This window comes from Felis catus, chromosome B3, assembly GCF_018350175.1.
Source record: "Felis catus isolate Fca126 chromosome B3, F.catus_Fca126_mat1.0, whole genome shotgun sequence".
Lineage (NCBI taxonomy): Eukaryota > Metazoa > Chordata > Mammalia > Carnivora > Felidae > Felis > Felis catus.
This window is the reverse complement of record NC_058373.1, coordinates 145,493,091-145,515,105: the sequence shown is the minus strand read 5'-3', so window position 1 is coordinate 145,515,105 and position 22,015 is coordinate 145,493,091. Positions and strand designations below refer to the sequence as shown.

General features: G+C 48.0%; 1 protein-coding gene across 14 annotated transcripts in view; it reads right to left on the bottom strand.

The window, feature by feature from the left end:
- Window positions 1–2,524: 2,524 nt before the first annotated feature.
- The window catches only part of TDRD9 (tudor domain containing 9), a 118,693-nt gene continuing 99,202 nt past the window's right edge, over window positions 2,525–22,015 (bottom strand). For 11 of the 14 annotated variants that reach the window (XM_045060596.1, XM_045060597.1, XM_045060601.1 and 8 more), the window contains 4 exons: window positions 17,428–17,566; window positions 13,688–13,806; window positions 4,609–4,681; window positions 3,882–4,263 (listed from right to left, as the gene is read on the bottom strand). In XM_045060596.1, the coding sequence (XP_044916531.1) occupies window positions 4,126–4,263; window positions 4,609–4,681; window positions 13,688–13,806; window positions 17,428–17,566 (469 nt within the window). In that variant the 3' untranslated portion in view covers window positions 3,882–4,125. Of the gene's footprint in view, window positions 3,278–3,881; window positions 4,264–4,608; window positions 4,682–13,687; window positions 13,807–17,427; window positions 17,567–22,015 lie in introns of those variants that run through there. The other 3 variants (XM_045060598.1, XM_023256114.2, XM_023256116.2) reach the window with 1 other exon arrangement.

The window sequence follows — 22,015 nt, the reverse complement described above, 5'->3', positions numbered from 1 at the left end:
CCTGACACCCCATCTGTCGCCCATCTGTACCCGCTGCACCGGCAGCTCCGGGAGTGCGGGAGCCTAGGCACACTCTACTCAGAGCTGACCTCAGGGTCCGCAGCCCAACGAACGCACGGGTGAGGGCTGGGGGGTGGGGGGGACAGGACGGCCTTTCACTCCCTGCCCTTTTAACCTTCTCATTCCATATCCTGTACGTGTATTACTATGAGCATAAATAACTCCTTAAGACCATGGGGATAGATGGCTGATTAATCCCTGACAAAGCAGGAAAGAATATCCAGTGGGAAAAAGACAGTCTCCCCGACAAATAGTGTTGGGAGAACTGGGCAGCCGCATGCAAAAGAATGAAACTCAACCACTTTCTTACACCACACACAAAAATAAACTCAAAACAGATTAAAGACCTAAATGTGACACAGGAACCCCATCAAAATCCTCGAGGAGAACACAGGCAATAACCTCTTTGACATGGGCTACAGCAACATTTTCTCGATGTCTCTCCCCAGGAAAGGGAAACAAAAGTAAGACCTCATCAAAATAAAAAGCTGCTGCGCAGCGAAGGAAACAATCAGCAGAACTAAAAGACGCCCCGCCCAGAACGGAGAAGGTATTTGCAAATGACATCTGATAAACGGTTAACCAAAATCTATAAAGAACTTCTAAAACTCAACACCTAAAAAACAAACAATCCAGTAAAGAAATGGGCAGAAAACACGAACAGACGCTTTTCCAAAGAAGACATCCAGATGGCCAAGAGACACATGAAAAGATGCTCAACATCACTCATCATCAGGGAAATACAAACCAAAACTACAGTAAGATACCATCCCACCTGTCAGAAGGCCAAAATTAGCAACACCCTTATGCTTATACCAGCACTGTGTACAGCAGCCAAGATATGGAAGCAACTGAAGTGTCCGTCAATGGATGAATGGAGAAAGGAGACGTGGGGGGTGTGTGTGTGTGTACGTGTACATACGTACACACAAACGATAGAATGGTATTCGGCCAAAAAGAGAAAACCTTGCCATTTGCAACAACATGGATGGCGCTAGAGAGTATCAAAAGTGAAGTCAGAGAAAGACAAAATACCACATGATTTCTCTCATATGTGGAATTTAAAAACAAAACAAATGAGCAGAGGGAAAAAAAAAAAGAGAGAGAGAGGCAAACCAAGAATCAGACTCTTAACCATAGGGAACAGACGGTCCCCAGAGGGGAGGTGGGGGCCGATGGGAAAACAGGTGACGGGGACAAAGGAGGGCACCCGTCGGGATGAGCAGCGGGTGACGTATGGACACGCTGCGTCACCACACTGTACACCCAGAGCTAGGAGCACACTGCGCGCTGATGAACTGGACTTAAAATGAAGCTTTAAAGGCCCACAGGACTGGAGAAGCGTGCACACGAACCATCACCGTGTGATCGCTGAGTAACGCCCCGTCTTCTGCGGCAGGCGGGGCTGTCAAGCGTGCTGCTGGCTTTTGCAGAGAGCAGGATTTCCGGAGTTGCTGAGAACAGAATGAATTAACCAGTCACGCCGACGTGACCACGTCGAGCGATGGGGAACGCGGATACCGAATGATATAGAGAGCTCAATCTTCACCAAGACAGCAGCAAGTAGACGACGACTGTGGCGGAAATCATGGAGGGCAAACTTTACTTACGATGCTTAGCAAGATGGAAGCAATTCCAGAAAAAAGAGTCAGGATGGTTTTCTTTAAGGGTTAGAACCAGAGAAACGAAGAAGCTGGATTTTTTTTTTTTTAAGCAAGCCTTCTGGTACCGTCTGACTTAACCAGGCCCCGCGCTGGACAGCCCCGGGGACCGGCTGCCGCTCACCTGCAGCGGGGCGCATGCCTCGGACCCCGCAAAGCAAAGAGCTGGCAGCAGGGGGGGGGGGGCCTATCCTGCTTCTTTTCACAGAGGACTTTCTGAGGAGGCAGGCCTCGGGCTGCCCCAGGCATCAGGAAGGGCTGTGCTGCTAGCGAGGTGCCCCCCTCCTGCCTGAGGCTGGGAGTGCATTCCCAGAACCCCCACCTGGACCACTCTGGCTCGGAGCTGAGCAAGACTGGGGGCGCGAGTGTGACACGGGCGACAGAGGGACACACACACAGTGCTGGGCCCCCAGTTTACAGAAGCTCCCCAGACAGCAGTTGCCCAGACCTCTACGCGAGCTCCTGGTCACCACCCCACGGCCCCCAGATACATAGGCTTCTCAGATTTTCTCACGGGCTTCGAACTGCCCGCTGGGAGCAGCCTGCCTCGGCGCCCGCTCCCCTGATCCTTCCTGCCGCCCTCGCGGACCCTCCTCCCATCAGCGCCTCTGACATCCGTGTGAGGCCACCAGGGACCCCTTGCCACCGTCTTTGCAGCGACTGCTCCTCTGATGCAACCCTGACCGACAGGAATCGGTTTTCACAGAGAAGCCCTTACTCCTCTCCCGGTTTTCTAAATTCAGAGGTTTTAGAATGAAATACATTTGAATCTCCTCTGACTAAAAACTGTCAGAAACAGAAACTTGGTCTCATGCTTTTTTATTCTTTAACACAGATAATACTAGTTGCCAGGTAATCTCTCTGATTTCCAAAATTTGGATTCCGAATTGTAACATAAGTAAAAATCTAAAATATATAAAACTGAAGTTAGTTTTATCAAAATTAAATATTTTTCCTCACAGAAAACTAGAAAATGCCACACAGTTGTAAGAAACATGCAGCTCCCTGTTGCGGGGTTTGGGGTTTGTGGTTCTGCCTGTACCCCAGGTTTAAATCACTGTAACAAGATAGAACATACTAGCACATTCTGGAACCTTACATGTAACATCGTCTATTTCTGTTTACCTTAATAAATTCAAAGCAAAATATAGCTCTTTTTCCAAATAAAGCTTTCTTTCAGAATGGTGTTATCCCAGAATCTTTAACACAGTGATTTTTCTGTTTCTGGAAAAGACTAGACTTTCCAATCCTTCCCACCAGAACAGAAATACCACTCTCCAGCCACCACCCACAGAGAAGAGGAACCAGGATGGGGAAGACCTTTTGGATGCAGTGGGCAAAGACCGTAATGCTCAGATACAGAGAAGTCAGTCTACAGCTGGAGCCTTTAATCCACCGCTCCGTGGCGGATCTGGTTCCTTCGGGAGGAACCGGGGCACGGCCCGCCGGCACGCCTAGGCACTGAGAACAATCAGTTTGTGAAGCTGGTAGAGAAAGGTGTTCTTCCCTCGGCCACTCTCCCGGTCAGCCTGCTCCATGACCAGCTTTGGATCCACCTGAGGGGACAGACAAAAGGACCGGTCAGACCCTTCTAGAAGACGGGCCTGCGAGACATCAAGCAAAGTAAGTAAAACGAATCATCAAAAGGACATACACACATGCACGGACACGTAAGACAGCAGAAAGTAGTCTTCTGGTCTCCAGGCATATTCCAGAACACCTCCCGTCTCTCACAGCGCTCAATGCCGCGGGTCTGACGAGCCACTTTCAGTAACCCAGTGACTTCACCCAAAGCTCCACACGCTCCTCCCCACGTACACACGAACTGCGGCTCCACTATCGGCTTCTAAGTATGTACATTTTCTAAAGCACATCAACCTCAAAGTAAAATTCTGCTCTCGGATTAAGTCTCCCAACAGAGTCTGCAGGAGAGGTGGCCGGCACACCTCCTGTCCCCTCCTGTCAGGGAGCTGGCTCCAGGCCCGGTCCTGAGGGCTCTGAAGAGGGACACCGGTCGGTGCCCAGGGGAGGAAGAAAGTCTCGTGCCGACTGAGGACGGGAAGCACCACCTGCAGGGGCATCTCGTGGCTCATGTCGCAGCAGGTTCATTCACAAAGACGCCCTTGGCTCTAGGAGTCAAGCTGCAAACCCCTCCCTTAGTTCCTTCCCCTCAAGTCCAATTTTATTTTATTTCATAAACATTATACACGGTCAAGGTCAAGGTGCCCCGGATGGGCCCTGCCCTATTTCCCAACTGCTATGGACTGAACTGTGTGCCCCAAATCCCTAATGTTGAAGTTCAAATCCCCAGTGCGATGGTGTCTGGAGGTAGGGCTTTGGGGAGGTGAATGGGGTTCCACGAGGTCACAAGGGCGAGGCCCCCACGACGGGATCAGAGCCCTTCTCAGAAGAGACATAAGGGTGACGCTCTCCACCACATAAGGACACAGGATAGGGGCACGGGCCTGCAAGTGAGGAAAGGGGTTCTCACCAGAACCCGGCTGTGCTGGTGCCCTGACCTCTGACTTCCGGCCTCCGGGAACTATGAGAAAATAAACGTCTGCTGTTTAAGCCACCCCGTGTGTGGCATGCTGTCAGCCCGAGCACACGGAGGCAACACCGATGCGCCCTGACAGCTGATCCAGATGTTCCTCCCGGCTTTATCCCAAGTTACAGGACAGTCGGCCTGGGCATCACAGAGGGCATGCCATCCAGAGACTGCCGGTCTGCTCTGTGACGCTACCCCACGACTCAACAGAACCGTCCACATCGCCTGTCCCTTTCTACTCTCTCCGGACCCTCCACAGCCCCTGCTCTGGGCCCCTCACTCCCCCGAGCCCATCACTCCCGGGCAGGCGGCTCGCACGGCGCTCGATTTCTCACCCACCTGATTCCATTCGTATGGCTTTTCATGCCACGTAGGGACAATTCTCTGTCTTGGTTTCGACTGACAGAACAAACTACAATTTAAAGAAGAAATAAATCATCTTAATTATACTCAGTAACTGAAAACCGGGAAGTCAGTAACTAGGATTGAAACAAAGATTGAAATCCAGAATTATAACTACAATAAGTTTTTTAAAGGTCGAGATTTACATACTTACAACCAGCAGACATTTAAATCTACTGTACGTTCAAAACCAGGCACGAAATGGAGCAAAGCAGGGGTTAAGACCAACCCTCGTTCTCCCCGTCCCTCACCCACAAGTGGAGGTGCCCCGTCACCACACATCACTGCGTCACGGGATGGAACAGGGTATTTTCTGTCCTCTACTCTAGACACCTGTGACAAGCCGGGAATGCCACTGGCTTAAAAAGGCAGAGAGCTAGAGACTTCTAGCAACGACAGAATAAAGAGGGCTGGAAATCTTCTTGCCACCTGAAACAACTATGAAATTTGACAACATTGTCAAAAAAAAAAAACCCACCCCAAACATGCAAAAGCTCTGGAAGTTAATGAAAAGCAAACAAGCTGAGAAGCACCGATTCATGAGAAACTGCGGACTTCAGGTGAACTGTGGGGCCAGCTTCTCCCAGCCACCGCCCATAGCCCCCAGCAGCGCAGCCTAGGACCCAAGCGTTGCCAGGGACAGACTGGCCACGAGAACCAGCATCTCCGCTGCCAGACTGAGCTTCCCTGATTTGGTGCAGGGGCTGAAAGACCCTCCTGTGTGGCAACACTGTCAGCATAAATTGTCCACCTGACAGGCAAGACGTAGAGAAAGCCCACAGCTCCGCTGGCCTTCGGTCACAGTCCTGCTGGGGGCCAGAGCAGACCAACAGACCACGTGGAAGCCCAAGAGGGAGAGCCTGGAGTGAGAGTACCAGAGGGCCAGACGCACACACACACCCGGGGGAAGGCGGGGAGGCTGCACACACGTGCAGGCAAAGTCCATGGAGGCCCTGAGCCGGGCACGCGGCCCTGGGCCACTGGGAAGTGGCGCACAGGAAGGCCCTGGGAAAACATAAAAGCTGGGGAAGAGTTCAAAACCACCCGAACCGTGGATGCACCACCCAAACCACACATACGTCTACCGGCAAAGGGCAGGAGCTTAAAGGCTTAGGTAACTAAGCACAACTTCTGACCCCTCGCTGGCTCAGCACTAAGCAGTGCAGACACGAGGACAACTCCTAGTAAGCCAGGCTGAAAAATAAAAAGGACAACGAACACAAAAACAAAAAGAGAACCCAGGCATCAGTGGCCTCACGACACGGAGGGGAACGTATCCTGCGGAAGCCTGCGGGATCAATACCCTATCCTGCTACCCTGCACCGTCTAAAATGACCAATTCTCAGCCAAAAACTGAGACATTTTGCCAGAAACAGGAATGTGTGACCCATACTCAGGAAAAATGAGCAGCCAAAAGAAGGTGAGTGGGCCCAAATGTGGGTTTAGCACACAGGACCTCAAAGCAGCCACACTAAGTACGTACGAAGAATTAAAGCAAACCACGTTTTAACAAATACGTGGAAATATGATGACAATGACTCAAAGAGAATTGCAATAAAAATCAAAAACAAAAAAATCAAAAACAGAAAAACCCAAAAAGAAATTCTAGAGTTCAAAAGTACAAGAACTAAAATGGAAGATCCCTTACAGCAGACCCGCATGTGCAGGTCTGAGATGTCAGGATAAAGAAGCAGGAAACTGAAGGACAAATCAATAGAAATTAACTACTCTGAAGAACAGAGAGAAAAAAGATTGAAAAACAAATGCCCAGAGACTCAGAGCGCAGCAAGACAACACCAAGTGTACAGACACAGGTGAGACAGGAGCCCTAGGGAATGAGGGAAGGCATAGAAAAAAAAATATTTGAAGAAATTCCAAGATGCAAATAGATTATAAGTAAAAGGACAGAAAAGGATGTGCATGCAAACAGAAACCAGACGGGTAGAGTAGCTACATTAATATCTGACAGACTTTAAGACACAACTCTTGGGACACCCGAATGGCTCAGTCCAACTCTTGATTTCAGCTCAGGTCACAATCCCAGGGTCGTGGGATCAAGCCCACAACAGGCTCTGCCCTGGGCATGCAGCCTGCTTGAGAGTCCCTCCCCACCCTCCCACCACCCCTCTCCTACTCGCAGACATGCACACATTCTCTCTCTCTTTAAAAGAAATTTTTTAAAAAAGAAGAAGACAACAACTCTTCCTAGAGAGAGAGATTTATTTCATAATGACAAAGGACTGGCACATTCTGAAAAGGCAACAATTACGAATGTATACATATCAAACAATATAGCCCCAAAAACATAAAAGAAAAGCTGACAGACTTGAGAGAAGAAATAATTCAATAATTCTAGAAATTTCAATACCCCACTTTGAATATTCATAGAACTAGTGAGAAAATCAGCAAGGATAGACACTTGATAGCTGCCACAACTCACCAGCTTGATCTAACCAACATCAACCGAGGCTTCCACCCCACAAGAGCAGGTACACATTCAAATTTTCAAGTGATCACGGAACACTTCCCAGGAAAGACTATATCTATGCTAAGCCATAAAACAAGTCTCAATAAATTTTAAAATATGGAAATCATTCATGGGGCACCTGGGTGGCTCAGTCGGTTAAGTGTCTAACTTCAGCTTAGGTCATGATCTCACAGTTCATGAGTTCAAGCCCCGCACTGGGCTCTGTGCTGACAGTTCAGAGTCTGGGACCTGCTTCAGATTCTGTGTCTCCCTCTCTCTCTGCCCCTCTCCCACTTACACTCTGTCTCTCTGAAAAATAAACATTAAAGTAATTTTTTTAAATATGGAAATCATTGAAAGTATGTATACTGCCTACACAGAAATAAATTATACGTTAACAATGTAAGGAAAGTTGGAAAATATCCCCAAATATCTGAAAATTAATATACTTATAAACAATTACCCATTTGGTCAAAGAATACATCACAAGGAAAACGAGAGCATATTTTGAAAAGAGTGAAAATTAAAATAGATCAGAAAATATGGGATGCAGCTAAAACAGTGACAGAGGGGACATACAGCTTTAAATGCCTGTGACAGAAAAGAAAGGTCTCAAAACAATAATCAAAGGTTCTAGGTTGTACAACTAGAAAAAGAGCAAATTAAATCCAAAGTAATCAGAAGTAAAGGACTACTAATTTTAAGAGTGAACATCGACAAACAGGAAAAAACATTAACACTAGGAGGAAAAAAAATCAGTGAAATTGAAAAGACTGACAAAATTGGTAAACTTTAGCTGAGTTAACCAAGAAAAAAAAAAAAAAGGAGACACACATTATCAAAATCATAAACAAAAGAGGGGACACAACTATCAACTGTACAGAAAATAAAAGGATTATAAAAAGATTCTGAACAATTTTATGCCAATAAATACGTCAATTTAAATGAACAAATTCCATGAGAAGATATTTACAAATGACATATCACATAAAAAGTTAGTATCCAAAATCTGTAAAGAACTTATCAAACTCAACACCCAAAAAACCAATAATCCAGGGAAGAAAAGGGCAAAAGACATGAATACAGACACTTTTCCAAAGAAGACATTCAGATGGCCAAGAGACACCTGACAAAACACTCAACATCACTCATCATCAGGGAAATACAAATCAAAACCACAATGAGATATCACCCCACACCAGTAAGGATGGCTAATATTAACAACTCAGGAAACAACAGATGTTGGGCAAAGATGCAGAGAAAGGGGAACCCTTTGGTACTGCTGCTGGGAATGCAAGCTGGTGCAGTCACTCTGGAAAACAGTATGGAGGTTCCTCAAAAAATTAAAACTAGTACTACCCTACAACCCAGCAATTGCGCTACTAGTTATTTACCCAAAGGATACAGGTGTGCTGTTTCAAAGGGGCACATGCACCCCCATGCTTATAGCAGCCCTATCGACAATAGGCAAAGTATGGAAAGAGCCAAAATGTCCATGAACAGATGACTGGATAAAGAAGATGTGGTATATACATACAATGGAGTATTACTCGGCAATCAAAAAGAATGAAATCTTGCCATTTGCAACTATGTGGATGGAACTGGAAGGTATTAAGCTAAGTGAAATTAGTCAGAGAAAGACACATACCATATGACTTCACTCATATGAGGACTTTAAGACACAGAACAGATGAACATAAGGGAAGGGAAGCAAAAATAATATAAAAACAGGGAGGGAGACAAGACAGAAGAGACTCTTAAATATAGAGAACTAAGGGTTGCTGGAGGGGAGGCAGGTGGGGGCATGGGCTAGATGGACAAGGGGCAATGAGGAGAACACTTGTGGGGTTGAGCACAGGGTGTTATATGTAGGGGATGACTCACTGTATTCTACTCCTAAAATCATTATTGTACTGTACGCTAACTTGGATATAAATTTTAAAAAATAAATAATAAATAAAAATAAAAATAAATGAACAAATTCCAGGGATGCCTGGGTGGCTCAGTCAGTTGAGCATCTGACTCTTGTTTCCAGCTCAGGTCATGACCTCATGGTTCATGAGATCAAGCCAAGCATCGGGCTCCGTGCTGAAGGTGCAGGGCCTGGGGTTCTCTCTCTTCCTCTCTCTGCCCTCCCCTGCTTGCCATGCTCTCTCTCTCTCTCTCTCTCTCAAAAATAAACATTTTTTTAAATGAACAAATTCCTAAAAGACACAAATTACCAAAACTGACTTAAAAAAAATAGAAAAATCTGAATACACCTAAAATATAAGAAATTGAATTAGTAAGTTAAAATTTCCCACAAAGAAAAGTCCACGCTCAGATGGCCTCATTGGAAAATTCTGTCAAATATTTAAGGAAGAAATACTACCAATCTCACACAAACACTCACAGACAAGAGCAGCAGGGAACACTTCCCAACACATTCTTAGAGTCCAGTTTTACCCTGACACCAAATCAGACAAAGATATCTCAAGTAAACTACAAAGAAACAACCCTCACGAACACAGGTGAGAAAATCCTTAATAAAAACATGTTGCAACCAATCTACGAATCTATGAAAAGGATTATATACCAAGTGGAATTCAAAACAGAAATGCAAGGCTGGCTTTAACATCCCAAAACCAATTAACACAATATACCACGTAAACTGAATGAAAAGAAAAAAAAAAAAGCCATGCTGACCTCATAGACAGAAAAAAATACTTGGGAAAACGCACCTCCTTTCCTAATAACAGCCCTCAGCCCATGAGGAACAGAAAGGATCTTTTTCAACCTGATAAAAGAGCCTTTATGAAAACCCGACAGCTAACGTCATACATTAACAGTGGATGACTAAATGCCTTCTTCCTAAAACTGGACTAAGAAGACAAAGCTGTTTGCCTTAGCACTTCCATTCAGCATTGCAATGGCCGATATAATAAAACAAGAAAAAAAAATCGGGGCATAACAGGTCAGTAAGGAAGAAGAAAATCTGTCTTTGCTTGTAAATACGACCCTGTACGTGAGAGAGAAAACCTGAAGAATCTACAAAAACTACTATACTAATGGCTTTTACAGAGTCACAAGATAAAATCAATACGTAAAAATCATTCTTCATTTTTAGCAAGGAACAACCTAAAAACAAAAGTAAAATGATTTCATTCACAATAGCAACCCAAACACTAAAACACTGGGGTGCCTGGGTGGCTCAGTCAGTGGAGCATCCAACTTTGGCTCGGGTCATGATCTCACAGTTTGTGGGTTCGAGCCCCACGTTGGGCACTGTGCTGACAGCTCGGAGCCTGGGGCCTGCTTCGGATTCTGTGTCTCCCTCTCTCTGCCCCTAACCCACTTACATTCTGTCTCTGTCTCTCTCAAAAATAAATAAAGCATTAAAAAAATTTTTTTAAACAAATGAATAAAATGTATATGGAAAAAAAACGATCTAGAATAGTTAAGCATAGGGGCACCTGAGTGGCTCAGTCAGCGGGGCAACCAACTTCACTCAGGTCATGATCTCACAGATCGTGAGTTCAAGCCCCGCCATCGGGCTCTGTGCTGACAGCTCAGAGCCTGGAGCCTGCTTCGGATTCTGTCTCCCTCTCTCTGCCCCTCCCCCACTCACGTTCTATCTCTCTCCTTCAAGAGTAAATAAACATTAAGAAAAAAATTTAGAACAGTAAGCATAATTCTGAAAAAACAAGAACAAAATAGGAAGACTAACGTTACCCAATTTCAAGCTTTGGCAATCAAGACGATGCCATATTGGCGTACGACAGACATAAGCAGAAAGAAACAGGAAGTCCGGACACAAACCTTTACAACATTTGTGGCCAACTGATTTTTGGCAGGCGCCAAGGCAATTCAGTAGGGAAAGTAGAGCTTTCCAGCCAGTGTGGTTATAATGAACGGATGTTCAGCTATGACAAAATGAACTTAGACTCTTGCACCTCATACCATACTACACAAGTGTCATCTCAAAACAGACCCAAAACCTAAATACACCAAGTAAATATAAGAGAGGAAAATAGAGAACAGAACTTCTATGACTTTGGGCTTAGCAAAGATTTTTCAGATATAACAACACCAAAAGCATAATCCATTTTTTAAAAAGAAGATAAAGCAGACGTCATCAAAACTAAGAACTTGTATTTTTCAGAAGATGCCATTAAGAAAATGAAAAGACAGGGGCGCCTGGGTGGCTCAGTCGGTTGGGCGGCCGACTTCGGCTCAGGTCATGATCTCGCGGTCTGTGAGTTCGAGCCCCGCATCGGGCTCTGTGCTGATGGCTCAGAGCCTGGAGCCTGCTTTGGATTCTGTGTCTCCCTCTCTCTGACCCTCCCCCGTTCATGCTCTGTCTCTCTCTGTCCCAAAAATAAATAAACGTTAAAAAAAAATTAAAAAAAAAAAAAAAAAGAAAATGAAAAGACAAAATACCAGGAAAATATCTGCAAATTACATATCTGTGAAGAAACTTTCAGCTAAAATTTATAAAGAATTTCTGAAACTCACAAACAAGACAACTCGATTTAAAAACTGGGTAAAAGAGGGGCGCCTGGGGGTGCCTGGGTGGCGCAGTCGGTTAAGCATCCGACTTCAGCCAGGTCACGATCTCGCGGTCTGGGAGTTCGAGCCCCGCGTCGGGCTCTGGGCTGATGGCCCAGAGCCTGGAGCCTGCTTCCGATTCTGTGTCTCCCTCTCTCTCTGCCCCTCCCCCGTTCATGCTCTGTCTCTCTCTGTCTCAAAAATAAATAAATGTTAAAAAAAAATTATTAAAAAAAAAAAAAAAAAAAAAAAAAGAGGGGCGCCTGGGTGGCGCAGTCGGTTAAGCGTCCGACTTCAGCCAGGTCACGATCTCGCGGTCTGTGAGTTCGAGCCCCGCGTCGGGCTCTGGGCTGATGGCTCAGAGCCTGGAGCCTGTTTCCGATTCTGTGTCTCCCTCTCTCTCTGCCCCTCCCCCGTTCATGCTCTGTCTCTCTCTGTCCCAAAAATAAATAAACGTTGAAAAAAAAAATTTTTTTTTTAAATAAAAATAAATAAATAAATAAATAAATAAATAAAAACTGGGTAAAAGATTTGAACAGATATTTCACCAAAAAATATAAACCTGGTTAATGAGGATATGGACAAATGCTCTGTATTATTAGTCACTGAAGAGACACCAATCAGAACCACAACGAGCTACCACCATACCCCCACCGGACTGTCGACCATAAAGAAGTATCCGGACAGTGCCGAGCGCTGGCGAGGACGTGGAGAAACTGGAACATGCGCTGCTGGCGGGAACGTAACACAGTAGTCACTGTGGAAAACCATCTGGCCGGTCCTTAAAAAGTTAACACAGACTCACCACACAGCGAATCAACGGCACTCCTAGACATCTACCCGAGAGCTGAAGATAAATGTTCACCTGAAGACTTTACACGACCCTTCGCGGCCGCGCTGTTCAACAGAGCCCAATACTGGGAACAATCCACGCATCTTACCCGCTGCTGAACACAGAGTGTGGCGCATACACAATGGAGCATCACCCAGCAACAGAAAAGAACAAACGTGTTATGACACGGATGAATCGCAAACCTGTTATGCTAAGTGAAGAAAGCCAGATTAAAAAGGAAAAAAAAACCCGATTCCAAGTACATAAGGTTTTCAGAGACCGAGCACAGATCAGTGGCGGCCAAGGGTGGGAACAGACATGCTTTACAGATGGGCAAAAAAACAACTTATGTTTTTTAAAACAGCTTTGTTGAGATATAATTTACTTACTACAGAATTCATCAATTTTAAGTCTGTAATTCCATAATCTTAGTAAATTTACAGAGCTGTGCAACAATCACCCTAATTCAGTTTAAAAAAATTTTTTAAATATTTGTTTTTGAGAGCGCAAGCAGGGGAGGGGCAGAGAGACGGGGAGACACAGAATCCGAAGCAGGCTCCAGGCTCTGAGCTGTCAGCAAAGAGCCCCACACAGGGCTCGAACCTGTGAAGTATGAGACCATCACCTGAGCCGAGGTCGGACACTTAACTGACTGAGCCGCTCAGGCGCCTCCACCCCAATCCAGTTTTAAACTGTTTACGAGTGAACTTCCGGGGACGACAGAAATGCTGTACCACTGAGTCGTGGGGAGGCTGGCACAACTGTACGAATGCGCTACGATCACTGGACTGCCGGTCAGGACGAGGTCACCCTTGCCAACAGTGGCTGTGAGGGAACAGGGACACCAGGCACTGGCCCTTCCTTGCCCGAAGCAGTGTCTTGTGGAGGGCAAGCAGCATCTGGCATCGTGGTGATATTCCGCACCTTCCCGTGTACATTCTAGGGGGATTTCTTTTGGTTTCAGGAGCACTTTTCACGTTTTCTAGAATCGTTTCTGATTTGGGCGTCGCTCCCCTGGGCAAATACCCTGAGACGGCCCACGCACCTTATGTATGTTCAACCTCAGCACGAAGTTCACAGAAAAATATGGTTACGTAAAAAAACGAAGAGTGCAAACTAAAGCTAGCCTTTCTCCCGACAGCTGGGACAGCTTTGCATATTTAACACCTTTTCCAAGGTGGACAACTTACCCTAGAAGTTTCTGACGAGCACTGTCCTGTAACTGTGCGATTCTTTCTGGCCCAAGAAACTTCGACCCATTGGGTCCATCGCACACTAGCTTGTTAATAGCAGCCCTGAGAATATTGATCTGTAAATAAATGGTAACACCAACATTCATGTGGTTCTGTAACTGAATTCCATTCCACATTTAAATACTTCATTAGCGTTCAGAGTTCATACTCTTATTACTATCATCAATACAGTTTCTGGAACAAATTATTAAAACAACACAAATAACATCAATCACCACTATTGTAGTTTAAGGAACAGTAACAAAAGAAAACACTGAAAATCAGCAAGAAAGGTTCTGACGTTTCAGTCTAATCACACCTCTTACGCCCCTCCTCTTCTGCTTGGACGCACATCACCGAGTCCAGTCCACCCCCACAGTCGGGTCTGGGGGCAGATGACGCTCCGCTTCCTGGAGGCAGGGATCCACAGACCCTGTTGGGGATCCTCCGGTACGAAGACCTGTCTCTTCTCCCGCATTTGTTTATTCCACCGTTTCTTTATGACCTTACGGACACGCAAATAATCATCTTACCTTCCTGGGTTACGATCCAGTACTGCTTTGTTCATTTTGCCGCCCAAACCGCGGCAGCTTTGGCGAGTGGGGCTCTCTCGGTTGGCCCTGCGGCCCCTCGACGTGCCCTGTCCTCTAGCTCCGAGCACTTGTCTACTTCCTGGCGCTACAGGAAGCCCCACACCTCACCCTCTGTTTTCCCTGCTCCAGCCCCAGGAGAGCCATTTCTCCAAGAAGCCCGCTTCCTTCTCCCGGGAAATCCTGTCAGAAACCAGAGTCTGGGCATACGGTGTGCTGGTGGCTTTGGGGGTGTCACAGCCTCTAGGCCTTCACAGGGCGGGCGGGCGGTACATGCGTGTACGGAGCTGCATGGACGCACGCGCACACGCGCGCACTGGTGCATGGAGAGGTTGCACATGCTCATACTGATGAGCGTCTGGGTCATCCCGTATCCCAGGGTCCATTCCAGCCTTCCCTGCTCGTCTGGAACTCCTGACCAGTGAGAAACCCAGCTCGCACATCCATGTACCGGCCGCTCAGCCTCAGTACCGTGTAAAACACCTCCAGAGTGAAGCGGCTGGACTGAGAGCGGTGTTTATGCGCTGCAGCCTGTTTTCAGTCAAAACGCTATCTTCCAAAGCTCCTTTTCTCCTCAACACAATTACCCAAAATCTGTGTGTGTGTGTGTATGTGTGTGTGTGTGTGTGTGTGTGTGTATGTGTGTGTTTCAATCACACACCTTAGTTCCCCTCCTTCGTGAGGGGCAGCCTGTGTGTGGATTGACAAGCACATGGGGTCACGCACCCACCAGCTGAACACCCCAGAGAGGAGCCCTTCTGCTCTGGAGTGACCACCAATCCGCTCTGTCCTTTAGTTTATCCTTCCCCAGAATGTCACGTGAATGGACTCTTAAAATAGTAGCCCGTGAGTCCTGGCTTCTCCAACTTGGAAACACGCATTTAAGACTTATCCATGGGGTGCCTGGAGGGCTCATCATCTCACAGTTGGTGGGTTCAAGCCCTGCATCGGGCTCTGTGCTGATAGTTCGGAGCCTGGAGCCGGCTTCGGATTCTGTGTCTCCCTCTCTCTCTGCCCCCGCCCCCGCTCTCTCTCTCAAAAATAAACATTAAAAGAAGTTTTAAGAGAGACTCGTTTGTGTCGTTGCATGAATCAACCGCTCATTCCTCTGAAGTGCTGAAGAGCATCCCATCCCACGGCCATCCCGCACACCCCCCGTTGAAGGACATCTTGGCTGCTTCCAACTTTCAGCAATTATAAACGACGAGCGACGCAATCGACATTCCCAGATGGATTCTCTGTGGATGTGAGTCATCGAATCTCTTAGAGAAAACACTTTGAGGTGGGACTGTCGGGTCTCACGGTGGATGTGTGCTCTGTCTTCTAAAGCTCTACCTCCTTTCTGCGTCCCCAGAGTCCCTGCTGCTTCACATCCTCGCCAGCATTGTTGTCAGTTTTTTGGATTTCAGCCATTCTAACGGGCACGTGGACGTACGTCATGGTCTTAACTCGCATTTCCTTGTGACTAGGACGCTGCTGTCCATGTTTTCGCTTACTTACGTTTTTAATGACTGGCTTGCGTATCATGATAAAAGTCCTTCATCACATACATGATCCGCAAGCATTTGCTCCTCGTGAACGGCCCATCTCTGCATCCTCTTAGCCGGGTCTCTGGCACAGCAGGTTTTAATTTTGACAAAGTTCAGCTTCTCCTCTCTTCTTTCACAGACTGTACTTTAGGTGTTGCATCCAGAAACTCCCTGCCAAATCCAAGGCCATCCAGATTTTCTCCTATATTTACTTCTTGAAGTTTTGTATTTTACAATTAGGACTATTAAGGAGTATCTTTAAGTCCCAAAACACCTTAGAGTGAAAGTTAAGTCAATAAAATGAAAACACCGACAACTGTAACCACAGCACCCTGGGGGATAAGGGCGGGCTCGGCGCAGCTCACCATAGCGCCTGCCTTCTTCCTCCACCCCCTTCTACGCAGTTACGCCGACCTCACCTAGTTCGTGCAACTTCTGAGAAGAAAAAGGGCCACGTACTTTACAGCAGCGCCGTTCAAACTACCTGTGGTGGAGGACCAGCTTTCTCACTTTGCAAAATGCACCAAAACTGAATTACCAGAACAACAAACTATAAAAAACACAAGCATATAAAACATAAGCCCACATTTTTCATGATCAGATTCAAAAGCCGTAAAATTGCTTTGTCAGCCTGCTCCCTAAGTTTCTAAGTGCTTAACCCTGCCCGCTACATTTATTGCGTCCCAGCCCCGCACAGACACACGCGGCCGCACCGCTACGCGCTCAGCAGGCCGTCCACCCTTGTCGAGAGGATGAAGCCGAGAGCAGGATTCCGCTTCCTCGCTTCCCACCGCGGACCAGCAAGGATGTGCAGCTAGTCCGGACCCGGAGGGAGGCATGGACAGAGATCCCAGCAGTCCTACTGGCCTGGTGTTTACTCCCACTGCCCAGAAAAGCCTCCTGTGCCCAGAGATCCCACAGGAGAAATTCAGAGAGCACCGTCTCTATTGGGAAGCTACTTCCTACAGAAAAGGGAAGTAAAACAGGCAGGATAAGGGACAGCAAGCACCTCTGGGGCCAGAGACGTAGGTGTGTATTTAAAGGTCCATGTCAGGGGCGCCTGGGTGGTTCAGTCAGTTAAGCGTCTGACTTCGGCTCAGGTCACGATCTCACGGTCCGTGGGTTCGAGCCCCGCGTCGGGCTCTGTGCTGATAGCTCAGAGCCTGGAGCCTGTTTTGGATTCTGTGTCCCCCTCTCTCTCTGCCCCTCCCCAACTCACGCTCATTTTTAATGTTTTAATAAACATTAAAAAAAGAAAAAAAATTTTTTTAAGTAAATAAATAAATAAAGGTCCGTGTCAGACACTGCGCTGTTAAATGGGTGTACAAACCAACCGAGAAAGAGAGAGAGAGGGAGAGGGAGAGCGAGGGAGAGGGAGAGGGAGGGAGAGGGAGAGGGAGAGGGAGGGAGAGGGAGAGGGAGAGGGAGAGGGAGAGGGAGAGCGAGGGAGAGGGAGAGGGAGAGGGAGAGGGAGAGGGAGAGGGAGAGGGAGAGGGAGAGGGAGAGGGAGAGGGAGAGGGAGAGGGAGAGGGAGAGGGAGGGGGGGGTAGCTACTACAGTGCTGATGAGTCAGTCTTACCTCTATGATATCCTCCACGTTGAACTGAACATCAAATGCTAGCTCAATGTCATGCTCTGGCAGGATAGGGGCCCCCGTGGTTGGATTCCACCCCAAACCACAAAGGACTCCAGTATAGTTTTTTCCATCCCGATCAACCCTAAATGAAAAGTTTTTAGAAGAGTTAGTATTTTGAAATTGTTAACCCATTGTTTCAACGTTAAAGGAACTGGCCAATAAAATCATTGTTCTGCCAGACCTCGTACAGCAACAAATTTTGTTTATTTTTGCATTTTCTCTTCCGGTGTTTACATCAGAAACAACAGAGGCTATGTAGTTATAAGGACGGTAAATGTGTTTATCAGTCCGTTATTTAGGTTTCTATTTCTCACTGCAGCACAGAACATAAAGACTATTTTATCACATTCAGTCTTTTCCTTCCTTCGAGTTCTTCCCATGGGTTAAATTCTTATTAGTGAGGTTTCCACAGAATATTTATGGCTTGTGAAACAAGTCTAGCACTTAGAACTTACAAGATGTTATGTCCCACCTTCCTACCCTGAAACAGCTGTACACACAACACAGAGCGTTACATCCTCCTTTAACCAAAACCTGCCCCCTCCCTCCAGCACCGCGCCCTGTCACTTCCATGTTCAACACATCCTTAAACCTGGTGACCCCTCCATCTCAGCTGCCACCAGCCTGGTCCAAGCCATCACCACTTGGCACCTAGACTCATGCGATCCCTTTCTGACCCATCTTCCCCACGCCGACTCCTGCTTCTTCCAGTCTGGCTCCCACACAGCAGAGAGTGTTAGTTTTTCAAAACAGACCCAGGATTTTTTTTTTTTCTCTTCACATCATTATAACAAAAACAAACCGAGTCTCAAGGGTGGTTTCCTGTGCCATTTTGAGAACAACCAGAGCCTGCTGCAAGCCACGCAGCATCCAGTGCTCGCTTCGCTCCCCCAGGTCATCTCAAACCCACGTTCTCCCTCCATCCCTGCGCCAGGCTCCAGCTCCCCCGGCTTCCCTACAGGCCTCTCTGCCAGGCTCCTCCCGTGGAGACCCTTCCTCTGCCCGTGGGCTCCTTCTTTCACCCCAGATGTTAGATTAAATGACAGCACCACAGCCCAGAACAGGCTCGACAATATAAAATGAACAGATATTGGGATGCCTGGGTGGCTCAGTTGGTTAAGCATCGGACCTCAGCTCAGGCCATGATCTCATGGTTTTGTGAGTTCGAGCCCCACGTGGGGATCTGTGCTGACAGCTCAGAGCCTGGAGCCTGCTTCAGATTCTGTGTCTCCCTCTCTCTCTGCCCCTTCTCGGCTTGTGCTCTGTATGTGTCTCTCCCTCTCAAAAATAAATAAAAACATTTAAAAATTTAAAAAATGAAATACCTTTTCCCATAATTTATATCAATAAAGTTTTGTGTTTAATATCAGTTTTTTTTTAATGTTTATTTATTTTTGAGACAGAGCATGAACGGGGGAGGGGCAGAGAGAGAGGGAGACACAGAATTGGAAGCAGGCTCCAGGCTCTGAGCCATGAGCACAGATCCCGACGCGGGGCTCGAACTCACGGACCGCGAGACTGTGACCTGAGCCAAAGTCGGACGCCTAACCGACTGAGCCCCCCAGGCGCCCCAAGTTTTGTTTTTTTTAATCAACAACGTTTTGATGAAAATAATCTAGGCAAAAAAAGAGCTTTTTTCTTAGTCCTAAAGATATACATACACACACAACAGACTTCTTTTTCACTTCAATGAAAATGAAAGAGAATCCCACTTCAAGTGAAATCAAAGACCCAGAATTCAGACTGGTAAATATGGTGCTGAGCATTTGCTATACAAAACGATTGCTGAAGTGTTCCTTTATAAACACTATCCTCCCCACGTTTTTAATAGAATATCATTTACTATTATTTCAGTTTATACAAAACTTTTCCAGAACACAGATAACAGCCCAGGTCACCAACAGTACGACTAACAGCTGCTCATCAGTGGCCCTCACATGTGGTAACACATGCTCATCACCACGGACGGTCCCCAGATATTCAGCCTGGAACTGACCCGCACCTGCTCATCTGCTCTACACCTGAAATCAATAAAGGTAATTAAAACACCGGCTTTCGTTCTTTTCTGAGGATCCTAAAAACTTATGGGACCCTAAGACACAGTAATCAGGACCACAGAAATATTTTTACTTCCTTTATAACCACATTTAAACTCAGACCGACGACAGCAAAAGTCACGACAGGATCCAAGCAAGCGGGCTCAGTGCAGACACAGCAAGGACATGCCAGACAAGCAAACTGTTCGGAGACAGCTTACATGAAGGAGCTCACGTTTATGGGAGCTGACAACTGCTACGCTTGTTAGAACCAACTTCTCCAGACAATGACGTTTAAAGTAAATACAACAGAAGAGGAGCCTGTCCTGCAAGCTCATACTTTACAGCTGTCTACACAAGCCAAAGAAGGAAACGTAGTTCCTCTAGTCAGTCTGAAGCCTCCATATAAAAATGTTCCCTTAAATATTCTGCAACATGCACCGTAGTAATCTGCAAAGTACCGTCCACCCTTAAACACAGGTTTGAACTGAGCAGCTCCAATTATATGCGGATTCTTTTCAATGAATACACTGGAAAATTTGGGGGGCATCTGTTGAAAAGAACATTTTTCTCTTTCTTCCCCGATTGCGTGAATACAGTACGTAAACACATAGAACACACAAAGCGTGTGCACCTACCCCAGGTTATCAGTAAGGCTTCCGGTCAACAGTAGGCTGTGTTGTTTGAGGGACAACTGTGTTCAAAGTGTACTGAGATTTCCAAATCCTGCCAAGGCCACTCCCCGGGGAAGGACCTTCCGCCTCCTTCGGCTTCCCTGCGATGCTGCCAGGAGCGGCCAGGGCAGGACAGACATCCCTCACGGCAGCTACCGCCTCCGGGCACCGTGCTGCACCCGTGAGCTCACCACTGCCCTTCTTTACAGATGGGGACGCGTCAGAAGCTGGAGGGGCACCTGGCATGCCCCGGGGCGGGCAGCAGGGGGCATGCCAGCCAGGGAGCCCAGGTCCACCTGCTGCCACAGCCTTCCCGCCAGACCCGACAGCACCCCCTCCCGCTCTACATTCCAGTCACCTCACGCTTCCAATACTTAAAGACACCTTTGGGGCGCCTGGGTGGCTCAGTTGGTTAAGTGTCCGACTTCAGCTCAGATCATGATCTTATACTCGGTGAGTTCAAGCCCCGCGTCGGGCTCTGTGCTGACAGCTCGGAGCCTGGAGCCTGCTTCGGATTCTGTGACTCCTTCTCTCTCTGCCCCTCCGCCTCTCACTCTGTCTCTCTTTCAAAAATAAACATCCCAAAAAAAATTAAAAAAAAAAAGACACCTTTGCTGTATTCCCCAACTTTCTCCAGCTTTTTAAAAACAGAGGTAGATCAAGATGTTTTAAATTACAAAAACGGTCCACGACTACACTGAACAATTCAGACGACACGTCGGCATACAGAAGGCGGCATGCCGTACGGACAGGGAGGTCAGGAGCGCGCATCTTATGTGCTGTTTTCATGGTGCAAAGCAGACGCTTTCCGGTGAGAAGTGGGGTCTTGGATCCCAGGCCTCAGGTCTGAGTGGGACAGTGGCCGGAGCAAATCTCACCGTGGAACGCGCTTCGGAGGTCGCTCATCAAAGGGGACACGGCTTCCACTCAGCTCTGTCGGGACGCTGGCCATTGGCACCCAACCACCAGGCCGCGAGGAAGCCCCGACGAGCCCTTGCAGACGCCACCCGCGGAGGCCCTGGCGAGCAGGAGCCGAGGCCCTGGGCCACCAGCCACGTGAGCAGAAGGGCGGAGGCAGGGTTTCCACGGGAGCCGTCGGGCCTCCTGCTGAAGACACGCTCACCGCAGGGCTGTCCCTGGCGGCCGCTGAATCCCTGCCACAGCAACCAGAGGGCTGATGGCTGATCTGTCGCGCGGCCAGTCAGTGGAACAAACGGTGAGAGAGTGAAAGTTCCCTTTTAATCCACTGCCGTCATCCATTAATGGGTTTGCCTGGCGGGTCTTTCTGTTGTTTTCGAAGAGTTCTCCTCCCCCGGCCCCCGCAGCACCCCTGCCCAGCCGTGAGGACTCCGGCGGGAGGTGAGGGCGGCCAGCAGAACGCGCTCCTGGAGACGCTGGGCTTGCCACCGGCGCAGGGGACAACGCTCCAGCAGGCTCTCCACGCGGAAGCACCCGGGGCAGGGGCGGCAGGAAAGGCGAAGCCCACCCGGGGGCAGGTGCGCCGAAGGGTGACCAGAGGCAGAGGCGACAGGGGAGCCAGCACCGTCAGGGCTCGGTCACCGGGCTCGCAGAGGGGTCGTGAGCTGCAGCTGGTCAGCGGCCACCAGGCGCGGGAGAGGGGACCGCGGCCCTCCCTTTTCTCCGCCCAGCGCGAGAATAAAGTCCCTCCTTATCCTCTCCGAAGGGACCTTTTGCTCCCTCACCTCCCGCCACCACGGACACCATGTTGGAGATGGCAGACCTTCCCCGTGGTCCCCGGGTGGCCGCCAGCGTCGACAGGACTGCGTGGACCCCGCACCGAGGGCCGCTGGGGCCGGGGCG